The sequence below is a fragment of the Tauraco erythrolophus genome, chromosome 10 (genome assembly GCF_009769465.1).
Source record: "Tauraco erythrolophus isolate bTauEry1 chromosome 10, bTauEry1.pri, whole genome shotgun sequence".
Classification (NCBI taxonomy): domain Eukaryota; kingdom Metazoa; phylum Chordata; class Aves; order Musophagiformes; family Musophagidae; genus Tauraco; species Tauraco erythrolophus.
This window is the reverse complement of record NC_141474.1, coordinates 35,850,554-35,866,831: the sequence shown is the minus strand read 5'-3', so window position 1 is coordinate 35,866,831 and position 16,278 is coordinate 35,850,554. Positions and strand designations below refer to the sequence as shown.

Sequence of the window (16,278 nt, the reverse complement as noted above, 5' to 3'; positions counted from 1 at the left end):
GAAAGGCTGAGCAAATTACAACATAAAAGCATGTGAGTGTGGACACAACAATGCTAACATGCTATTTATCAAAATGTTGACTGATCCAAGTAAATTCAGGAGAGTGAAAAGTATACGAAAAAAAGAAATGAAAAAGTTGGCAATGGCTTACATGATGAAGGGAAAATAAAAGTAATATTGATGGTCTCAACAAAAAAGCGTTACTTGCTCATATTACAGCTGGAGATGTGAGCAAGAACAGTCAAGTGAGGAACACAAATTTCACCAGATAACAGTTTTTATGAAAGAAAAGATTTACGCTCTCCCAACCAGGACTCCTATAAATCACTGTCTTAAAGATTTCTAGCTTCACCTAAACTCAAACCTTGGGATGATATATTTAATCATAAAAGTGTAGTGGATTCATAAAATGTAACCATGACTCTCTTAGTTTATATTTAATCTGATTTTAGCTCCTGTACATACTTTCCATCAAAATATTTAAGTGATTTGTGCACCACATGTGGAATTGTTTTGAGATCCCCACTAGATGTCAAAGGAAAATATTAATCAAACGCAAGGCTAAACTAGAGAGACTCGTGAAGGCTGTGCCCCGGGTTGAACGTCGGCACATCAATCATACAAAACTACAGACTTTGCTGCGTCTTGGTTCAAATTTGACTTCTGTCAGTAGGGGCAAAAATTATCACCATTTCTCAATGGGAATAAAATGTACGGAGCCCTAGCTTCAACTTCGGTCTACTCAAGGACTGCACAGAGCTTGAAAACACCCGATTTGATGATACACATAGTCAAGATCTGGGTTGACAGTTTTTGCGGAGAAGCCAAGAAATCAACAAACAGACCCTTTCTATGCACGGTGTGTCTAAGTCTTTCTGACAAAATAATGCCGAAACGCCGTCTTGGTGCTGAGTGTACGGACGTATCTGAAAGCAGGAGGCAGTCTCTAGAAGGGTTTTGTCAGTCTGGTACCACCAGTGAACACTACAGTTACTAATTTTTCTTTTTTAAAGCAAAAAACATAACCCACAGAAGTAAGGCTTGGATGGGACAGCTCAAACCTGCTATTATTGCCTCAACGGCACTTGGGAATCTGAAAACTACAGATGAGAAAGGAACTCTTCAGCCTCTGTTTTGAGAAATACAGCAAGATAAATGTGATCTGATCTGACAGAAGGTTAATAATGAGTTCAGCAGAATCAGAAATTGTCTTCTGTTAAGGCCACACACAGTTTGAAATGGTGAGACCAAGGATCATTCTCTTCACGAAACCATGGAAGGAAAAAACCGAGAAAAGAATCAGAAGTGTGTCATCATCCTGGCTTTTACAAAAGCAAGTGGTTCTGCGGGCCTGCCAGACGCAAGGGCTTCTCCGTCTCGGGGCAAGAGACGAGCGAAGCACACTCAGCGCGTGTCCCTTTGCCAGAGAACAGGGCCATGAAAAGATCCTTCTGCCTTTAACACGCTGTGGGTTTAATGAAAGGCAACTGCTATTTTAAGATTTCATAAGGGATTTTATAACAAAGAGGAGTTGCAGACACCATCCCCATTACCACCAGGCTTCCATCCTCTCTTTCATCTTCCTCCCTAAGCCAGCTCTCAGAAACTTTTACAGATAGTTAGAGCCGTCGAATGAAGGTTAGTTGCTCAAAGGCTTGGTCCGACCATGTTCAGCTGTTAGGGCTTAAATTAAATTGATACTAAAATGGTCTATTTTTCATTAAAGTGCTATAATCATTGTGGCTACAATCCCTCACCACGGGGTAAGTAGTAATAAGCCGATACATGTCAGCGTTGCTGATAGCTGTCAGAACTTCTTTTTCCAGAACTGGAAAGCAAAATAAAACTCCCAATTATTCTCAAAATGAAACGATAACGCCTTTTCCAGGGTAGAGACATGAAAGATTCATTTTCTTCTCTTTTCTGTCGAGCCATATTGCAGATTTATTTAATGCATTATGTGCATTGCATTAGATTTCAGAACTCACAAAGAGGGTTACAAGCGAAGTGAAATTTTAAGGTAAAAAATTTAAGGCTCCTGTGAAGCCACTGGCAAAACTTAACACAAGAGGGTCAGAATTTCGCTCTCAGTCTTTCTCTTCAGTTGTTGTAAAGATTTTCATCTAGTAATTGTGCCTGTGGGCCGACTGGGACTCGTGCTGAAAACACAACTTCTGCTCTCACACTAAAAATTTTCAGAAGTTAAGCTACTCTCAGCACCGCACATCAACCGCACTGATGTCTTCATAGCAAATTATCTTTTGACCCCCACAAATATGATCTGGTAAAAGTTCTGTGAGGCAATGATACGCTTTTTGGCTCTCTAGAGAGATACTGTTTTGGGTTTTCTTTTGTGGAAAACATTATTTAAAATCCTTCAGTGCAGAACTATTTTTCTAACAGCCGGCAGTGACAAGGCACGAAGCTGAACCATAAGGTCTGGATCTTTGCTGTTCTGGAAGAGTTACACAGACTGCAGCGTGCAGACACGGGGCGCTCAGCTTGCGTCGCGACTGCGGCACAAATTACACCTTCCAAAGAAGGCATCTTCCCCTGAACTCCACCGCTTGCGGCCCGAAAGGAACCGCTGAAGGGATGCACGTGCACGAAGGAGGCTCAGCGAGAGAGCGGAGGATGTGCAAAGTCAGGGCCAGTGGGGTGAGGAGAAGGGAAACTTAACTGTGAGGAGGAGAACAAGTGGTGGACATGGATGGTGTGCAATGGAGAAGCGAGTCGAGTACAATCCCGGGAAGAAAACAAAAAAAGAGGTAGTAGGAAGACATTGTTCCAGCCTGCCTTTTTTGTAGGTCGAGATCCGGTTTGCTTTCTGCACAGCAAATGGCAGTGAATCCACCTTATACTTCAAAAGCCCGACAACTGGACACTCACTAATAAGGTCTGGCCTAAACAGCTTTTTTCTTAACATTGGCAAAAGCCTCTAGGACTGGTGGAGCCACGTCGCTGTTATCAAAAGCTTTTTTATTTTTTTTTAAGAAAGAAAAGTTCATGTAGAAAAGCTCTGCCCAGTGCCAAACTTTCCCCTCACAATTTAACATACTAATACCAGTACTAATGCTAATTACTAATTAGTAATATCAGCAGTTTCTCTTTGCTCTTAATCCAGGCCTTGTCATACAAGATGAGCTAAGATCCATCTGCCAAAAAAGTGGGAGCATCTAGTTAGAAATTGTCAGCAATCCTGACTCGGGCCAGACTGCCGAACTGGATGTCCATCTCAGTACGCAGGGCTCCCAGGGGATGCCCTGTAAAGCGGCAGAGATGCCAGTCAGAGGCAGAAAGCTGCCTGCTCAAAGCAGGGCTCAGCTATCTGTGGGAGAGGAAACCCTGCCATCCCCCGCGGGAATGGTGTGCCTCTTCAGCAGAACAAGGAACGGCGTTTTGTCTTTAGCAAAGGGAGGCGTTTCCATCTAAAATCTCACAGCCCAATACAGTTGAGGTTTTCACCACCCTTTGCTGAAACACACCCACCCTGAGCCTGTTCTCATGGCTGGAGAGGCGAGAACAGGTCCCCTCTGCACACACCAAGCACTCGGCTTCCACCCGGGCATCGCCAAGGAACAGAACGAGTGCACTGACCTGCACCAGGTTTCACCTTTTACAAGTGATCCAATCAGAAAGGCTTTTATCTGCAGCAAAGGGGCCAAACTCACCACGAAACAGACTATGGGGAAATATTCAAAGTACAAAAGACAAAACAAACAAAGAAAAGGAAAAGAAGTCATGAAAGAAAGTGACAAAGTGTTATTTGAAAACACAGTGCTATGCTGAACATAAACTGAGAATTCTCAATGGAAATTGAAAAAACCGAAACAGATTAAAAAGTATTTGCGTCTGTTCTTCCAGGACAGTAGAAGAAAGTATTCTGTCCGATCGACAAGGACAGAAACCAATGAATTGTGTTCAGCATGTCATCATTTCGGTCATTAAAAAATTAGAGAGTCTTCATAATGCCAAGGTGTCAGGACCGAGCACACAGAAACTGCAGAAGCCTCAGCTGACGTTACCAAAAGCTGACTGAATTGGGAATACACCCCTGGAGACCAGAAAGCACCAGTAACACACCAGGGAACGAGGGCAGAATCTCACCACCAGCACGCGAAGCTCTACGTGCATCCGGAGGTGCCGCAGCCGCCGTAGAGAAGCGGCGCCTGGTCGGGAGCAGCTGGTGGCTCAGGGAGGTCCCCTGCCCCACTGATCTCTGTCTGGGGACCCCTGTCCCACCGATTCTGGGGGTCCCACCCCTGCCCCACTGATCTCTGTCTGGGGACCCCTGTCCCACCGATTCTGGGGGTCCCACTCCTGCCCCACCGACCTCTGTCTGGGGACCCCTGTCCCGCCGATTCCGGACCTCAAAATGAAGTCTTTCAAAGGCCTCTGAAATATGGGTTCAGGCTTTCTTAGGCTAAAAGAATTTTGACAGGTGATATGGTTTTTGAAAGTATTTAGTCAATCTAAAGTACATGTAAAATACTCTTTGACAGACAAATTTTATGTAGTTCTGCTACAGTAAAATTGCAGAATGTGGTTTATATTAATACACTTAGATTAACCCTCCATATAGCCAATGTACATGGATGAATATATCATGCCAATAACGTTTTTCTAAGCACCATACATTTATCATACAGAAACACCATATCTGCACGTTTAACTACATCTGGTGTGTAACTGCCAGCGGTTAACAGTAGCCATTTCTGCTGGAGAAATCCAAGCAGATGGATGCACTCATACATCGGAATAGATGAATAAAGCAAAGTGTGCTAAAAATTGCAGTCGGAGTATAAAGTGGAATTTGTGCCAATATTGCTAACCTAGCGCACATAAATCCCAGAAGATTGGCTTGAAGTGACACAGTTTGTAGACTGCAGTTTTCAGACTAAAATAAAGAAAGGTGCAGTTCATTTTGCATTAGTGATCTGATTTTCTTCTTCAGTCTGCAAGAATATTTTTTCTTTTGTAACCACAGAGTTATTCTTTCATTTATAAAATGACTTCAAGAGCAGGTACTCATTTTTGAAAGTACCCTTTTGAACCCACAGTTCTTGGGCACTGACAGAGAATTCAAGACATTATCATTATATACATGCCTGGCTTTCAAATTTGTCACCATGGGCCACTGCCAGAGACAGGACGCTGAGTTTGGTGGACTTCATCTTGCATCCCTATGACTGGTCTTATGCATACACACACTGTGTCCTGGTAATGCTTCAAATCCCAGGAAATCTCCCATTTCCAAAGGACCAACCCTACACCCTTTGTAAGCGTCCTTTGTAGAGCTGTCAGTGTAGGTACACTTGGAGCAAGGACACAGAGCTTTTCACATGTGCAAACAGTGCTGTTCTCCTGGAGATGCCAACGACAAGGTCCAGAAAATTGCTGCTGCCTCACATTTTTTCAGAATGTCATACCAGAACCCTGAACTGGGCATAGTGTCACAATCAGTTTCCTTCTTCGACTAGCAAAGTGAAAAACCCAGCTCCTTTTTCCAAACGAACAAGTGTCTTTCACAAAGAATCTTTCACTGCAGCTATCAGTGTCACTAGGAAATCAAAACTTACAGCAAGATGCAGGAAGATGTTATTTATTCTATCACCACAACTCTATAGGCCTGGTCACTTGAGAGATAAACAAAATGAACATTTCTGTAATTTTTTATAAAACAAGTAGTTAAGCTAGTGGAAAATGAAGAGGTGCATGTCTGACATGGAAGAAAACCCATTTTGTAACTCACTTCATCCTGCTTTTTAAGAATTCTTTCTGTAGCAGCTTTCTTGTCCCAGTGCTCGCACATATGAAGGAGCATTTCCGAGCAAACTACTGCGGTTAAAAAGCGTAACTGCTCTTCAGCACTTTGCCTCGTTGCTATTCTTCAAACACACATATAGGCAATTTTGGTTAGTCCCCTTCCAAAGCAGAAATTAGTGCAGAATGGCTGCTCTGAGTGATTTCTGATGTAGACATGAACAAAAAAGTTCTGCTCAGCAGAGAAGACATTTCCTGCTTCTAACAAGGACTGAACATTGGTGGGCCAGATGTGAGAAAATACTGTTTACAGTTCAGCAAAGGTGACTTATAGTGCTTCGTACAAAAGCTCTATCGAGTTTTTTGCAATCCAGTTTCATTTCCAGAAGGAAATCTGGATAACCAACTCATGTCGACTCTCTCCTACTTCTTTGCCAGTGGCACTGTCAGCTGGCACCCGCGCTGGGACTTACCCCCCATACCTCCTGAGGGTCAGCATTAGGCACTAGGTGGCCTAAACTAGGCATTAAACTAGGTGGCTGTTCCCCTCCCCAGGCTCAGCCAAGGTTCCTCCCTTTTCAAGACAGGCACCTAAGACAAACAGGAGGGGTTGCCTTCTGGAAGTCTTTTGCATTTCTATGTTGAATTCAGGGGGACTAGGGACTAGTTTAAATTAGGCACTTAATTCTTAGAGGTGAAACGAATTAATTAATGTTTTGGATTAAAAAAGTTATACTGGGGAAATAAGCTATGAATTGGAAAAAGGCCATCCCATAGGACTAATGTATGCAAATGGGGTACAAATATTTTGTAGATTTCAGATGAGATATGTGTCAGTGAAATTACTGTAAGCATGAAGTCGACTACTGTCTGTCAAGTGATTCAACTAAAATGTGTTAAAGCCTCTGGTGAACGTGAAAGCATCGTGCCCCAATTCCCCAGTCCAACTGATGCAAACAGACCCTTCTCCAAGCTCCATCAGTGTTCATGAGATCCCCCCCAGTTACACAGGTCTGCAAATACAGATGAGACTGCAGACCATCGCTGTTGCTTTCAGGTTTCATATTCCCTGGATTTTTAGGATAAAGAAAGAAACATACCTGTTCAAATCACGATGTATGATTGGTTGTGTGAGATTGTGAAGGTACTCCATGCCTTTGGCAACATCTACAGCAATGATTAATTTAGATTGCAGATCAAGAGTTCTATATTTTGGAAAAAAAAAATACTCAAAGTTAATAAACAGCAATAATTATCTGTAAAATATTTTTACCTTTAAAATTGTCCTAAATACAAAATAACATATAATCTATGTAATGTAAATGTATATAATGTAAAGTAATGACTAAATAACAATTTTGTGATTGCTTATTAATTTCCCTTGTACAGCCAATAATCTGAATCAAAGCTAAAATTTTTCTAGCGTGTTCCTTTCTCTCTTGCTCCATACTGAAACGAATAACATTTACATCAGCAGAGGTTTACCAGTCTTGCAAATTCTGTTCCACAAGCCCAAGCAGAGAACGAGGGGAATACCTCTTCTGCTCGTGAAGCAGGGAGAAGAGCGATCCTCCGGAAATGTACTGCGTGACGATGGCAAACTGACTCGGGTCGTCTAAGCAAGCTCCCACGAACTGGATGACACACGGATGATTCAGTCGGCAGAGAATGGAAACTTCACGGCAGAACATGTCCACATCGGATTTGGAGCAGTAAGTATTGGCTCGATAGCTTGGAATTCACATGACAGAAACCAATAAGGTGAAACCACAACAAAATATGTTTGGTTTTTTTTTTAAATACTTCAAACTATGTCATTAACCGAACAAGATGGAAAAGTCTGACAAACTTACCGTTTGATCGCAACAATTTTATTTCTGCATCGTCCCTTATATACTTTTCCAAAAGACCCTAAAATAGTTCAAAATAAATAAGCACAACGATATTTATTACGAACATCAGACATTTAAAATAAATGCATTATTGTTTCTGGTACCTGAGCCGATAATCTCATGGAACTCTATTTCAGAGAGCTGAAGATGGAAGTGTGATGGCAAACCAGCACGGAGGAGGAGAACATCTGCCTTTTCTGCAAAAGAGAACACTTCTCCTGTTTGTAAAACGCGGGGTCACGGGGAAGGACACAGTATAAGCATTGAGCTTCACAAAACCGTTGCACAGTTAAAGCTGATTTTCCTCCTGTAAATTGGTTGACTGGTAATCCTATTCCCTTTTCTTTCAGTAACCACAGTAAACTCCAGTAACAGATAAATACTTGGAATGCTACGGTTGCCTTGGGCTTTCTTGGCTTTAAAGTCTTATCAGCGATGAACACTGTCCCGTAAGCATCTTCTGTATCATGTCACGGTTGCATAAAATTATACGGAGACCTAGTTCCTTCTTTGCTGTATAGCTGGTGCCTGTTACTGATGCAGGGGATGTTATTCCAGATCTGACTGACTCTTTAGTGACATGTGGAATCCAAATTTTGCAACTTAATTTAGTTAACAAACTTCTCGACCCTGTCGATCTTTTTGGTTTATTACTATGATGTTTATCAGAATATTTCTAAATGGAAGATTTCAGTGCTGCTATGTAAAGAATGTAAGGATTTGATTATACCCAGAGTGAATATTTGAAGTGGAAAATTGAAAGCACCATGAAAAATGACAACTGTTACAGTACAAATATTAATCTGAATGTTTTATCTATATGTGTTTCAGAGTAACACATTATTTTTGGGCAGATTTTTTCTTGTAAAGATAATCCAGGCATTTTGCAGTGGTATTCAATACAATATTTGTTTGCATTCATGGATATGTATGTGTTTCATTAGTACTGACTCACAATCACATCCTTTCCTCCAAAGAAATAAATATATATATATTTTTGAAGTATATGAATATAGGATAAATACAGGAATTATCATGATGCTGAGCATCAAAGCTAAGTTTATTGTTTCCTAAATTATCCTAGGGATATACAGCTGCTATTATGCACATCGTTAAATTTCTGAACAATGAATCTTCCAGGAATAATGAATCTTGCATAGTATGCTTAGGCTGACAAACACCATGGGTAAAAAGACCATAAAAGTTCAAGTGTTCCCTTGTCATTGAGAATACCTTTGGTCATGCTTTTAATCTTTCCTAGAGGGGATGGAACTGACACATAGGAACCATCTGAAATAAAAGAACAGAATAAATTTTATGGAATTCAAAGACAGTATAAGCATCTGTACTGATAAATGAATGAGGCAATTCTTGCTTAAAGAAAGAAAATTAAGAGGTGAAAAAACACATAAGCACACTAACACATATGATTATGATGTTATATTGCTGCATTCCTGAAAATAATTTGTATATAGCTTCAGTACACGCTGTAGAACGATCCTGCCTTCCATGGTGGTAATGCTGCCAGTGCAGCCTTTTGTATCAGCTGGATTCTGCAAAGGAACCCAGATCCCATCCACAAATTCTGACAGCTGGGCTGCAAGCACACTGCACTGTTCAGTTCACTGACCGGATTTCCAAGAGACCTCAGCTTTCTCCATACACCAAAAATCTCATCTCTTGTTTTCCTGCTTAAGTGGGAGCAGAGTTCTTTGAATAATCCACATCAAAAAATCCATCCGAAATCAGTCCCAAGACATGCATAAACTTAGTTCCCCAAAGATTTACATACACTTGAGATATATTAAACCTAAATCTGGAACAGGGGAAACTAGACTGCAGAGCTGGCAAGGCAGGAAGCAGCCTGATCCAGCTGCTGACCATAGGGTTCCTGCTGCTTCCCCAGCGGAGGAGTCGACGACCTGGACAAGCCACGACGTGTAACGTATTCGCCCTCTGCAGACAGTGTTCTCCACACACTGCAAAACCTTCTGGGTATCACCTGCTTGCCTGACCGTTCTTCTTGCCACTTGGCATTCAGTTGCTAATACAAATGAGCAGTTCTGCAGCAAAAAGGGTAATTAATTTTTCCCAAGGGGGAATTAGATATCCAAAGATACTACAAGATGCGAAGGGACTGAGTACAGAAATACGCCGAACGTCAGTAATCAAAGAAACATCAGCACTAAACAACACAAAGAGAATGGCTAAACAAGGTATTAGGGATGTAAAAAGGTAGGAGTAATGATTACTAGGGATTGATCTTCAGCTCACAGCTTTTAGCTTTTCTTTCTAGTGAGTAATACAAAGTGACAAGTCTATTTTAAGATAAAGGAAGAATTTTGACAGAAATAGAGGGTACCTGGAAAACGGGGATTCTCATGACACTAATTTTCTTTGTGCCAGACAGAATTGATCCAAAGAACCCTGACATCTGTGGAACATTCCCAGAGACTTCAGCGATCTTTGGATCAGACCCTTGAGTTAGACAATAAAGTGATTTCTTAGTTCATACCTCCTCCAGGTTGGGAGTATTCATTACAGGGTGATTCATCTTGAGGTCTCTTATAATGTTTCAGAAGGGTCACAATGGCATCATGACCTAAGAAAGAAAGTGGAAATGTAAGGATTTGCAAGTAAACATAATAGTTTTTGAATTGATTTATACAAAATCAAGGGATTTTAAAAAGCCTATACAATGTGCCTATAAAACACGTAAACAAAGATAGGGCAGCACTAATCTGAAGCACACTGTGATTCTTAAACACACGGAAACACCTGCCAAGAAGAACAAGCGTGCTATTTTCATGAGGCCACCTGATCCTAAGATGTGGTATATGGCAACAGCAAACACCCTGCTACGGAAATCCTAAAATGGAAGTTGACAATAGATCTTACAAGGACAACCAATGCCTGAAAATATTTCAGTTCTGGTGTCAAAGGCTGGGCAAAATTTGTACACTATATTGCTGTAGACAGTTGCTGTGCCAGCACTCTGCTTTGCAAAGAGCCAGGAGAGAGCAGTGTGTGCACAGCACGCTCACTCTCTCGGATGTTTGATGCTCAAAGTTCTGCCTAGAAACATCCAAAAATTTTTTTTAAACCTTTCAAAGATGCGGGTATCCCACATATACACATGGCTCTCAAACACCAATGAAATCCATAAGGGGATGTGAACATCAAAAATATTTTCAGGAAGAAATAAAGTTTTTTATTTGCATGGAGTCAAAAGCAGGACAGAAAACGGACACGTTGCTGTACATGTATGACAGTACGACAGGAGCCGTGGAAAACGCCTTGCTTTGATCCATATTTGCAAGAATTTAAGATTACTGACTCTGATTCATCACTCCTTGTAATGCCTCCTTCCGTAATAAGATTAAAGATCCCCATGCACATACTAGAGGGAGAAACAGCCTTTTCTGAACAGGCTTTATGTTTCCTATTTTAGCAGCGCGCAAACACTCCTGTCCTTAAGTTTGTGTTGAATTAAACTGATGTTTAACACAGTATCTGAGAAGATAACAAAAAGAACTGTTTTTTATAACCCTTCGTGCCAGGAACGGGAAAGCAGACAGTGAGAGCTCTTAGTCTGCGAGGGGTTATTTTGTGCTGTTCTCTCCTTCCTGTATTGTTCTTATGGATTTTGTAGCAGAAACTAGAAAATTGAATTACCTTTCTCATAAGCCCACATCAAACAGGTCTGCTCATCCTTTTCTCCACTGGACCTGCTGGGATCACAAGCTACCAGATTCATATCAGCTCCATTATCCAGTAAAAACTGTACAAGTCGAATATGACCGTGGTAGCAAGCACAGTGTAATCCTAGAAGATCAGAGAAATACGGTCAGCACAACTCTCAGAACACCACGGTAGGATGTGCAGCAACAACTATAAAGCACAAACTGATTTCCTTGATAAAGGAATATATTATCAAAAAATACCTGAGACAATGAGTGAAAACAGAATATTAATGCTGCAAGAACCAATCCATCGCCTGTTAGGCAGCATGTCAGCCTTTACTCTACCACCTGCAGATCACATTTAACAACTTTGCACGTGAGGAAAACCAAGCAGAAACCAAGGCAGCTCTTTTTCTCGTTGCCTGTAGTGGGGACACGGAGGTGCGCAGCCCTTCAGACCCCATATCCTACGTGCCCCACCCCGAGCAGAATACTACTTGGCCCCAATCCTTAAAAGTGTGGAAGCCTAGCTATGGGAGAATCAGTTTACCTCAGGTTTCGTTACTCACATGCAAGCTAACAAGCCTGACACAGCCCCACTGAACTCCTATCACTTCCACGTCTGCCTGAAAACAGGTTTGTCTGAAATTAGATGCTGATCATCGAACTATCATGAGAATTACCCTGGAAATCCTCATTGTGTATATGGCTTCCAAGCTTTTTGGTGCTGGTGTAAGCACTCCTACACAATAAGGATGACGATGTTACCTGTATGTCCATCTCTTCCCTGGTGATTGATGCTTACAACATTCTGGTCAAGAAGAAATTTTACGAGTTCTATATTCTTTCCATAGGTGCAAGCACTGCAAAAATAAAGGGAAAAGTGAATGCTATAGTCTATAGAAGGACAAATACTTTGGGCAGCCAAAAATTTAGAAAGAATTACACAGAGATAAAAATGTAGCAATAGAATAAAGGATCTTCAGAAATGTGCAAATGCATGATTAACCCACCAAAGCATGCTCATTTCTGTTGTTTCAGAAACACTCTAACTATTCTTGTATAAATTAATTTTGCACAGCTATGCAAAATCAATACAGTCTGTTTTGCAAAGTGCCTCTTTAACAACACTTTGCAAACTCACAGCATCGTGACCAACCTGTGTTCTGCCACCTCACTGCTACGTTAGAGGATCTAGCCTCCAGCAGGGCTCTAGGCAGGACGGGCTCTAAACTCAGCCGCCAAACTGGACAGAACGAGAAACCGTCACGCACAGATGCTGACGGACCTGATGCCTTTCCTGCCCTGCTCTCTCGTGCCCTCTCTCTCCCCATTCACCATCTGGTTCTACCTCGTGCTTCATGCCCTCTCCTGGATCTCAGGACACAACCTTGACACCCGTGTCGCGCTCGCCGCTGGCTTTGCCCCTCACCGGGGGGTTGGCGAGACGCCCGCCACGTCGGTGGTGTGTTGCATGCACGTGCACGTGGGATCCTGCTGCTAAGGCCAAATTAAACAGCTCACCTGTGGAAAGCCGTTTCACTGAATATATTTTCTTTAGAGAGACTTTCTGTTCCTGAGAGCTGAATCATTTCCTTGACAACTTCAAACTTTCCATTGTAACACGCGCTGAAGATGAAGTCAGGAAAGAGTTGTTAACACCACCAGCTTTCTAATTTGGCCCAAACACGTAAAACGGATCTTCTCCATGTGACTCACAGGTGCAAAGGTGTGTCTCCATAGATATTCACCACATGGGGCTGAACTTCGAAGCTGCTCTGCAGTAAGAACTTTACGATTTCGTGGTGCCCAAATCTACAGCAGAAGTGCAGAGGAACATGATCTTCATTGTCCTGAGCATTCACTGCCATTTGACCCAGAAAGAGACCAAAGAAAGTATTTTATACTCAAGGTAGCTTGTTTCGGATATTTAGTGATGCTTCATGTGTTGTGCATATCTGTTACGAAATCTCCTGCTAAAATATTTATGGTCCTATTTCTTTAAATTGAAATTTCTGTGAGCTTTCGTATATCAAAACCACATTACTCAGTGTCACCTGCAGTACATTGTGAAGATGATTTTTCTGACTTAGGGTATAATTGCTTTCTTCCAGCAGCAGGTGCATTGAATGCTTTGCTGTAGCTTTCCATGAATGAATCCAAGTTACAAACGACCCTTGGACAGAACAATTGCTGTCAGTATATCGCAATGAGAAGCAAAAGTAAGACACGTGGTTACCAGATGTAAGAAAGTGATCCACTGAGTTATCCCAAACACATGGAACAATAGTTACTAATTACAAATACTGGGAAGAAACATACTTCAGTGTTGCTCTTAGGAAAGGAAAACCCAGTTGGTTTTAAGGTTTTTGTTAGCTTCCCTGAGTAGCAGGATCAAGGACTAAAATTAGTTATACAGTGACAAAAACGAAGTTACTAGTAGTGAAAAACTAGCAGTTTATTCGTCACTAACAAAATTTAAATACATAAAAGGCAAGAAAGGAAGATGAGAATTCATTCAAACGCCTGGACTACCTATGCTTTCATTTTGCTCAGACTCTTTTCACCTGCAAGGATGACTGTGTATGCACTTCGCGTATTTAAGAGGTGACATAAGACAGACATCCTCTGACATAGCATGAAACTATATAACAGAATGGGTAAAATTAGAGACATATTATTGTTGGGTGGGAATGATATTTATCTCTGTTGATTCAGTGTAATTTCACATGGGAAACAAGCAAAGGTCTTGTTCTGTTTAAGAGATTTGGCCTTCCAGTGCTTTATACACAAAATCATGCAAGGATTATAAAAATGTATCTAATAAAAGTGGTTTTTTTCTAAATTTCTGAAGATCAATTCTTGTACTCTTCTACCTGCAAAAACAGTTTCTTCAATCAACACACAACAGCATAAGATTAAAAGCAAAAGAAAACTGAAATTAGTTCATTATAAATACCTCTTAAATAAGCATACATGCACCAAGGATTTGAATTTGATGTGATTTCTTAAACTCCTGGCTAGCTCATATTCTCAGACATTTTGGATGAAATAGTAGGGTGGTTGTAGGATAGACAATAGTAGCAGCAATGGGGGATTTTTAAAAAACTTCATTGATTCAATTGGCTTTCAGTAAGACCAAGATTCTTTCCTGAAGATTTGGGTCCCAGTTCAGCGAAGCACTTGGAAACCTACCAGTGATCTGCTAGATCAAAGTGTTGCTGCAGCCAGCATGCAGAAGCAGATTCGCCTTTCCAAAACCATTTAATTTTGACTGCTGTTGGTTTAGTATAGCAAACACGAATCCTACACACTTTTTATCATGAACTGCTATTTAAAAATGATTCTGTAATAGAACAACATAAACCAAACAGTTCCAAAGATGAACTCTGTTTCAGGCCAAAAAACAGGAAAAAAAAGGAATTCCTGTAACTTATATTAAGCTTGTGGCCCGCAAATTATATTAACTGCCCCCACTAACCTTCCCAGCAGTCTTATATTAAAAGGAGTAAAGAGAACTAAACTGCTTTGTTTCTCTATTCTAAAATAATTCTTCACTTTGTAGATTCATGTGACATGTTAGCCTTTACTTTTTATTACGATGCTGTACCAGGCACAGATTCATTCTGAAGTGCAATAAATAACAGGGAAATAAATGTCAAAGTTTTATAACAATAAATGCCAGTGGTTCAGAATTTGTACCCACAGAATGGCCTGAAGGACATCAGGGGTCTCAGGGCCATGAGCTTCTACGACACAGAAAGGTGTAAGGTTGAGCAAGGAAGGAAACATGTACCTTCTCCTTGTTTATGCAGTTGGAAACGATGGCAAATACTTGCCAGCCATTTCCTTTGCCTCTGGAAGGACATATAACTACAACATGGGATGACAGCTTTTGTTTTAATTGATAGGTTTTCAATGTCTAAATGAAAAACAACAGGTAATCTGAAATATTTTCTTAAAAAGTTGTTCAAAATCAAACCAAAACAAAATCAGTCAAATGCACTTTAGAAGAGAGTTGTGGCAAAAAGATACATCATATTGATTCAGGAATCACTGAAGAAGAATACAGGAGAGTTCTTCAAATGGAAATTTCAAAGTATTTTTATATTAAATTGAGGATAGATGGTACATCTGTTATGGCAGTCAGAGACTAAAAATTCAGGTTGCCTTACAAGTAAACAGCAAAAATGAGCAAACGCCCCATTCCTGTCTGTAACAAAATGGATTACGGTAGAAGTTTTTCTTAGGACTGAGACATTACTTAGGTAGAAAGTAACAGGTGAAACCATTTCATTAATTAAAGGGATGAAAAAAAGACAGTGCAAATCTGTTTTTAAAAAAATCAAGGAAATTGCCCAAGTCCCGACAAGTGACAATTGTTTAATATTCAGAGAAGCATGATTGAACATGCCTGGATTTTTAATATCAAACTCTGGTGTTAAATTTAGAATTGATTGTATTTGTCAGTGATTTTCAAAGATAGTCAAAAAAAGAGGACTTGCAACTTTAGGCAGCTCAGCAGTCTTGAGAGCAGACAAATTTTATTAAAAGACTATACGAGTTATAAAGACAAAGAATACATTTTATATCATGTGGTCCCTGAAAAAAATCTCCAGGACCACCAGTTTGAAGAATAATAAAAAATAGCATTTCGCTCATGTGAAGCAAAGGAAATGTTTTTTTCCTGGCCATCAATTAGCTCTCTATGTTTGCAGATATCCTGTTTCTTAACTACTCCATCAGGCTATAAAGCAGTTTTTAAAATACTAATTTTTTCTTTAATTTTGAAAGGAACGGTTTTGGAAGACATTGAAACACATACACTAGAAGTCTTACTTCCACATCCCAGCATGGAGAAAGGCCAGGTGTGCAGGTGGGTATAGTGAAGCTACAAGAAGGAGGAGGAGACAAAAGGAGTTCGATCTGATGAAATGAGG

General features: G+C 40.7%; 1 protein-coding gene across 1 annotated transcript in view; it reads right to left on the bottom strand.

Moving 5' to 3' along the window:
- The window catches only part of TNNI3K (TNNI3 interacting kinase), an 87,122-nt gene that overhangs the window by 46,022 nt on the left and 24,822 nt on the right, over positions 1-16,278 (bottom strand). The window contains exons 8-17 of the mRNA XM_086617356.1: positions 13,058-13,202; positions 12,863-12,967; positions 12,107-12,201; positions 11,331-11,480; positions 10,171-10,257; positions 8,889-8,945; positions 7,760-7,852; positions 7,617-7,674; positions 7,300-7,494; positions 6,864-6,968 (exon numbers count right to left, since the gene is read on the bottom strand). Coding sequence (XP_086473482.1) covers positions 6,864-6,968; positions 7,300-7,494; positions 7,617-7,674; positions 7,760-7,852; positions 8,889-8,945; positions 10,171-10,257; positions 11,331-11,480; positions 12,107-12,201; positions 12,863-12,967; positions 13,058-13,202 — 1,090 coding nt within the window. The remainder of the gene's footprint in view (positions 1-6,863; positions 6,969-7,299; positions 7,495-7,616; positions 7,675-7,759; positions 7,853-8,888; positions 8,946-10,170; positions 10,258-11,330; positions 11,481-12,106; positions 12,202-12,862; positions 12,968-13,057; positions 13,203-16,278) is intronic.